The sequence below is a fragment of the Argentina silus genome (assembly GCF_951799395.1).
Source record: "Argentina silus genome assembly, chromosome: 4".
NCBI lineage: Eukaryota > Metazoa > Chordata > Actinopteri > Argentiniformes > Argentinidae > Argentina > Argentina silus.
In genome coordinates, this window is record NC_139658.1 from 10331158 (window position 1) to 10338657 (window position 7500).

At 46.3% G+C, this 7500-nt stretch overlaps 1 protein-coding gene across 1 annotated transcript in view; it reads right to left on the reverse strand.

Moving 5' to 3' along the window:
- The window catches only part of nfasca (neurofascin homolog (chicken) a), a 49438-nt gene that overhangs the window by 28187 nt on the left and 13751 nt on the right, over window positions 1–7500 (reverse strand). Inside the window, exons 5-11 of the mRNA XM_083667933.1 lie at window positions 6895–7091; window positions 6511–6633; window positions 4564–4734; window positions 4081–4131; window positions 1379–1496; window positions 1013–1197; window positions 540–677 (exon numbers count right to left, since the gene is read on the reverse strand). Coding sequence (XP_083524059.1) covers window positions 540–677; window positions 1013–1197; window positions 1379–1496; window positions 4081–4131; window positions 4564–4734; window positions 6511–6633; window positions 6895–7091 — 983 coding nt within the window. The remainder of the gene's footprint in view (window positions 1–539; window positions 678–1012; window positions 1198–1378; window positions 1497–4080; window positions 4132–4563; window positions 4735–6510; window positions 6634–6894; window positions 7092–7500) is intronic.

A 7500-nucleotide genomic window follows, 5' to 3' on the forward strand; every position in this document is an offset into this window, starting at 1 on the left:
AGAACTCTTTTAGACAAGTGTAGTATTGTGTAGAGTAGTGAGTAATTCACTTCCTTGTTGGCCTCTCTATCTAGGGTGATGTTCAGCTTGCCTCTATGCAGGTTTGCTGCTGTGCTGCTGGGATCACATGGGGATTATCGCCTCCTTACTGGAACACACTGGTTGTGTAAGCTGTTACTGTAGTAAAAAAAGCTACATCTTAACAGTCCCTCCTAAAGACCGCTTCACCCTCACTACCCCCCCTATACTAAGCCTAACCCTGAGACCTCTTCTCCCCTGCTACCCCCCTGTACAAGTTCTCTCCTGCTAATAAAATATATTTAAAAAAAATATATATATATAATTACCCTACTGGCATTACGACTGCCAATGGCACCTGGTGTGAGCATTGATTACTTTGTCTTATGATGACTGTTGGATAGATGATTCACTTACTTAAACAAGTTGTATTGTTGTAACTCGCTTTGGATAAAGGCGTCTGCTAAATGCCATAAATGTAAATGTTACTGTAGTAAAAAATAGAAGGTATGTCCACTCACTCTCACTGTCGATGGGCTCTCCGTTGACCAACCACTGGATGTGAGGCTTAGGGTTCCCGTTGGCTCGACACACCAACCGGCCGTTCTCATCCGGTGCTAGCACCAGATTGGACGGCTTGTCCAGCCAATAGGGCGCCGCTGAATAGGACGCATGAGTGTTAATAGGTCATTTCATCTCTCAATAACAACAACAACAACAACAACAACAACAACAACAACAACAGTAACTACAATGAGAACACTGAATAGTGTGATGGCAGCTTTTGCTCCAACCCGGCTCTAACACGGTTGACTTGAGCGAATCAACACACTGTATCATCACATGCCTCGATTAGACGTTTTAGTACTGGGCTAGAACGAAAAGACCACACACACACCATGTAGTTCCCCCAGAACCCACGGTTGGTAAACAAATAACTACAACACCTAAAACTACATCTACCACAACCCAATAACCCCTCCCCCCTCCTTACCTTTGACCTGGACGTTGATGGATTGTCGTATGCTGCCTATCTGGTTGTTGGCCATGCACACATACTCCCCCGCGTCCTCCTCAGACACACTGGGGATGTGCAGTGTCTTGTTGAAGTTCTCCAGCTTCACCTTCTGGGCTGGCAAGTCACCCCCCTTCTTAAACCACTTGATGCTGGGGGTCGGGCTGAGGGAGGGAGGGAGAGAGGGAGGATGGGGGGAGTAGTGAGTTTGAGAGATTGAGTGCTTCCGCATGAGAGAAGGTACAGGATTGTCTCTTCAAATTGAGCACAATCATTGACATGCATAGAAATAAGGAATGTGTGTGTGTGTGTGTGTGTGTGTTTGTGTGTGTGTGTGTTACTCACACTCCGGCAGCAATACACTCCAGTTTTAGCCGCGCCCCGCGCAGCACCATCTTGTCTGTCCAGCTGTGAGACCCCTTAGGAGAGAGGAAGGTAGGGGTGGTCTCAGCTACCCTACGACCTAGGGAGAGGAGAGGAAGGGGTTAAATACACACTTACACACAGACACACACACACACACACACACACACACGGACACACTCGCACACACACACACACACACACACACACACACACACACACACACACACACACACACAATATCTAAGAAATACAAAAAAGTTGTAGTTTAGAGCAGTTTATGTTTAGATCATGACTCCCTTCCTTCTCAGTACGTGTACAAGCTCTTTACACGACAACATGTCAACCAAAATAATTGGTTTATCTACTTATTTTCATGCCTCTCTGTTTGTGTCCCTGCCAAGGGAGACGGATGAAGCAGTTAAGCTGTATCCGTACAATGTTATCATCATTCTTAGAAATCGCCTCCCATCGATTTGGCTTGTTCCTGGTTTGTTCCAATGCCAGATCACCCTGTTAGCTGTGCTTTTTGTCCCACAGGCCCCTGGAGGGCAGCCATTTTGAGGAGAAAAAAACAACAACAACAACATTGATCTCCTACTTCAAATCCGCCAGAGACTCCAAATTAGGAGAACAGAGACTCATATATAACAGCCTGGCATGAAAACCAGGATTGATAAGAGGACATAAAAAACATGCTGTTTGATGTTTGATGTTGGCCTGTTCCTTCTAAGAAATGAATTTAATCTTATTAAAGAGCATATTTTAGGTCGTTAGGTTCATATATCTTTCACTTTCGTGCTTCATGTCAAAGCGTCGCCCACACAGGCTTCGGTATTTAGCGTGTTACATCAAAAAATGGTTTCCCCCGCCATGGTTGGGAGCCTTTCCAGATACTTCTGGAGCTCAGAGTCAGGGTCGTTAAAGGATTTATAATCCTATCATAATGTAGCATAAATGTTGTGAGGGGAATGGAAAGTGCTTGCCAGTGCCAGCAGTACCACACTTGGCTGTGAACTAGTGAACTGCTTGTTGTAGGGGCATACTGTTAGAAATGACTGATATTAAAAGGAGTAGTTCACCAAGATCAATATTCATTCTATTCAAATTCCGGAAACGGTTTGGAATAACACCGTGGGGCCTACTTACCTTTAAACCTAAACATCTTAGAACTCAAACCAATAAACATAAAGATGCAGCAGGTCATCAAACAGTCATTCAACTAAAACATCTATTAAATAGTTGCTGTTACCAAACACGACACACATTAGGGTTGAGTTACAATTAATGGGTTAGCTCAAACTGAACAGAGCCTAGCCTCGGGATCAGTAAAGGTTTAATGAATATGGCACAGTTAGCGTTAGCCTCCTTTGTGATGCAGATTGCCTCTGTCTGGGATTAAAGCATCTGTTAGCGGTTAGCATCTCCAGTACCCTACAAACAAGAGAGAGTGGCAGCAGCTATTGTCAGTGACACTGGGAGAGGAGAGGGTCTCACGGATTAGTGGAGACAACCGGCCGAGGACATATGTACGCCGTCACCGTGACAAGAAGCGGTGGTGACATATAGCCGTGGCAACGTGTGACCATGGCAACGTCTGGCCAATGGAGCTGCTGAAGTGTGAGCTTCCCATGATGCACTGCAGCCCCAGGAGGAGGAAAAAAAACAGACCTGGACCCCTAAGGGATGGTTCATGGAACTGAGTGTGTGTATTGTGTTGTGTTGTAAGTGAGGGGGAGAACAAAAACTCATAATGACAGCAGGGACATCACTATCTCTCTCCCATCCTCTGTGTGTGTGTGTGTGTGTGTGTGTGTGTGTGTGTGTGTGTGTGTGCGCAAGCGAGCGAGCGAGAGTGCGACAATACACACACGTGTGTTTATGTGTGTGTGTGTATAGTCTACATTTACAAATAATGTGTGCGCGTGTGGGTATTAAACACATTTGCATACGCTTATAACTATTAATGAACACATCATGAATATAAATAATATTCAATATGCATAGTATAATCCCTGGCTGGGCCCGCCTCCCTCTTGTACGTCCTCCACACGGGCGTCCCATAGGGGTTTTAGGGTCTGTGTTCCAATTCAGTTCCTATGAGACTCTTTTCTCACAGGGACAAATGCCATACCTCGGAGCTGAAGTCCCCTGGGTCAGAGAGCACTGAGCACATATGCTACTCTTTTTTCACAAATCTGTCCCCTCTGGCTATGAGGTTGTCTCCTGAGCTATTAAAATAAAATGGGGGGGGGGGGGGGGGGGGTGAGACCTTTCTATGGCCCCTCTCTGACTCCTCTTGAAGACCCCATAAATATTCCGAGTGCTACCATCACCTTTTGGCTTTGTTTGCAGGAAGGGTTAAGCCAGTGAGACTTTGTTGAGTTAAAGGGGTAACCCTCAAGTAGGCTTATATCAAACAGCTGGTGAGTTAAGTTACTGCAGCAGTATTTAAGGTCAAGAGAGAGGAAGCTAATACTAACCATTGCTATTAACTTGAGGCTTAGTGAGTGTACAAGACAACATCAGGGTACAGTACAGTTGTTAGCCCCAACAATTTATTGAATTGAGTTCAGCTGAGCTAACTGGTTAGCAGGCTAAGTGTTAAGAGGCTAGCTATGTTAGGATGTTGACCGGGGGGACGGGAAGTTGACTTGACTGAACAGGAATTGGGCGTGACTCACCACCGTAGGGGTCAGTGGAGTTGTAAGAGGAAGTGTTGTTATATGGCTCCACTGGAAACAAATACACGCGACACATTCTTGTACAATCAAACGAAGAAACATAAATGCTACATTTTTCAGCTTTCTCCTTTGCCTAAAACTAAAAATTTAAAATTAAACTTCATACAGCAAAGGTCAGCAATGAAAAGGACCAATCTAAAAAAACATATACAAAACAAAATAACAAACATTAAAACAGGCATCACTGATAGATATCACAGGCACAATAGCACAACACAGAGGAACATTGGTGGTTGAAATAATATACCTGTCATGGCATCCTGTAACCTCTAGATGGTGGCATCTCATATTTCATAATGTATATATCTACGACTGGTGGGTCATACATAAAATCCCATTTAGAGTGTGTGTGTGTGTGTGTATGTCTGTGTGTGTGTGTGTGTGTGTGTGTGTGTGTGTGTGTGTGTGTGTGTATATACTCACTGGTTTGCACTTTGAGTGTGAAGGGGTTCTTCTGCTGGATGGTGTGTGTGAACAAGAAGCGAGCATTACAGCTGTAGTCTGTTTGTGAGTCTTTGGCCAGGACATTAGAGAAGTACAGGTCCCCGTTCAACCCCATGGACACACGACGGTCCTGGGTGATGGGCATCATGGCTGTGTGGAGAGAGAGAGAGAAGAGAGAGAGAGAGAGAGAGAGAAAGAGTGAGAGAGAGAGAGAAAGAGAGAGAGAGAGAGAGAGAGAGAGAGAAAGAAAGAGAGAGAGAATGAGAGCGAGAGAGAGAGAGAGAAAGAGAGAAGGAGAGAGAGAAAGAGAGAGAGAGAGAAAGAGAGAGAGAGAGAAAGAGATGCAGGAAGAATCACATGAGTCAAAAGATACGACTATCGTTTCACAGACACACATTTAACCGGATAGACGTCACACATGACAATCAACCGTAATCTGCTCAACCCCCACTGGACCGCTGGCCCGCTAACAACGTTTCATGACTCATAGACGATACGATGTCCTGTTCTTTAAGTGTCACGGTGGCCGGCTAGTTTAACTGTCGTGGTGCGTCATCCTAGAATAGTGTGTCATCCTCCTCACGGAACACACACACACACACACGCACACACACACACACACACACACACACACACACACACACAGGCTGTGTTCTGGGACGACACGTCTGTCCGGCGGCCAACGTTAACTTGTGACACACTACGCCCCCCCCAGACAGACCCGGTAACCACGACAAGTGACACGGCCAGTCTGGTTGTCGTTGACGATGGCCCGAGGTTCCAATCATCGCCTTCTCACTCAAGGTCTAGTGGGTTTCATGCGGTGGTTATGTCCAGTGATTGTGACTGGGGCAGTGTGCCATGATCTTATCATGTCTCCATGGAACATGCACTGTGATTAGTAGGCCGTGATTTTAGTGGGCTGTGATTTAGTGGGCTACAATTTGGTGGGTTGTGATTTAGTAGGCTGTGATTTAGTGGGCTGTGATTTAGTGGGCTGTGATTTGGTAGGCTGTGATTTAGTGGGCTGTGATTTAGTGGGCTGTGATTTGGTAGGCTGTGATTTAGTGGGCTGTGATTTGGTGGGCTGTGATTTAGTGGGCTGTGATTTGGTAGGCTGTGATTTGGTGGGCTGTGATTTGGTAGGCTGTGATTTGGTAGGCTGTGATTTGGTAGGCTGTGATTTTAGTAGGCTGTGATTTAGTAGGCTGTGATTTGGTAGGCTGTGATTTTAGTAGGCTGTGATTTTAGTAGGCTGTGATTTAGTGGGCTGTGATTTAGTGGGCTGTGATTTAGTAGCCGTGTGTGTGGGGTGGTTCTACACCGTAGTACAAAGTACAAAGACATGATAGCAACTTAGCGGTCTTAAAGTTTCTATACGTGTTGGTGGGATGTTTTAGCACGTTAGCATGAAATGCTAAAGAGGACATCATGCGCTAACATGTTAACATGACGGAGTGAAGCGACACCATTAGCCGTGAAGGACTAAGTCTGAAAGACTTGAGTCTGGGCTCTTAAAATGGCTTCTGCTTGCTCTTGGGTTCTGCCCTCTCAGCTCTTTAACCAGCAAGCACAGTCAGAGAAACACACACACACACAGAAGTTTACACTGGCTCAGCAGTAACACACACGGCGAGGGAAGAGCACACAGAGAGAGAGAGAGAGAGAGAGAGAGAGAGAGAGAGAGAGAGAGAGAGAGAGGGCAGCTGGAGAGTGAAAGATTTGAAACATTTCTCGACAGAGAGAGCGAGAGAGAGAGATGGAGAGGTAGAGAGAGAGAGATCATGTCAAAGAGCTGAAGTGAAGAGATGAGAGATAACAGAGGTCAGCTAGGAGGACAGACAACAGTAAAAAAGAGAGGAAGGACAGAGAGAGGGAGAGAGAGAGAGAGAGAAAAAGAGAAAGAGAGGTAAGGTCTCCACTCACCGCTGCTCATCCAGAAGATGTAGGGTGGGGGCAGGCCAGGAGGGGGGTTACAGGCCAGGACCAGAGGAGAGCCCTCCCCCACCACAATAGGCTCCAACACCTCCTTAGGCCACAGAGGAGCCTCTGAGGGAGGGACAGACGTCAGATCAACACTAGAGAACACCTTCTAAGAATAGTGAATGCGTGTGTGTGTGTGTGCATGCACCCATACGTTTACATTTTCGACATTTGGTCATATGTTTGTCGTCTCTATGTGAGTGTGTGTGTGTGTGTGAGTGAATGTGCGTGCATGTGTACGTGTGTGTGTGTGCTCGCATGTGTCTGCGTGCGTGCGTGCATGCACACGTGTGTGTGTGTGTGTACATCCACAACTCATCTCCTTACTGCACACTCTGAGCAGGATCTTGTTGGTCAGTGCAGTTCCAAAGTCGTTGAAGGCGAAGCACTGGTATTCCCCCTCGTAATCCTCTGGTCTCCCTCCACTCCGGAAGCTCACCTCCAACGTTCCCGACCGCTTCCGCATGGTCACCCGCGGATCCTTCCCCACATTGAAGAACTTCCCATTTCGTCGCCATGAGAACCTGACCCCGGGAGAGGAAACGAAACAGGGTCAAACCACGAAGCAAGAGAAGAAGTCATAAAACCAGGAAGTTGAACAGATAAATGCCCAATTCCAAAACGACACCTTTAACCATTGAGAATATGAGAATATTCCCACCTAGCCAATCAGAAATCAAAGTGGAGCTGTTGCCGTATCGCTTAACACCTATCATGTCCAATCAGATCTACACAAGTGCCTGGACGCGGGGGCTAGGGGTCGATTAGGTACAGTGCACTAGATTAAACCTACTCCTGCCCTGAAAAACACTTTCAATGTAGACTCTCTATCCTAAGTGCTTTTTAGTCCAAAGGAGTAGGGCTTAATCTAGATCCAGGCAGCCTCCCCCTCCAAAAAAACGTTTTTCTTTTTTTTTCCGGAAGCTTCTCTGA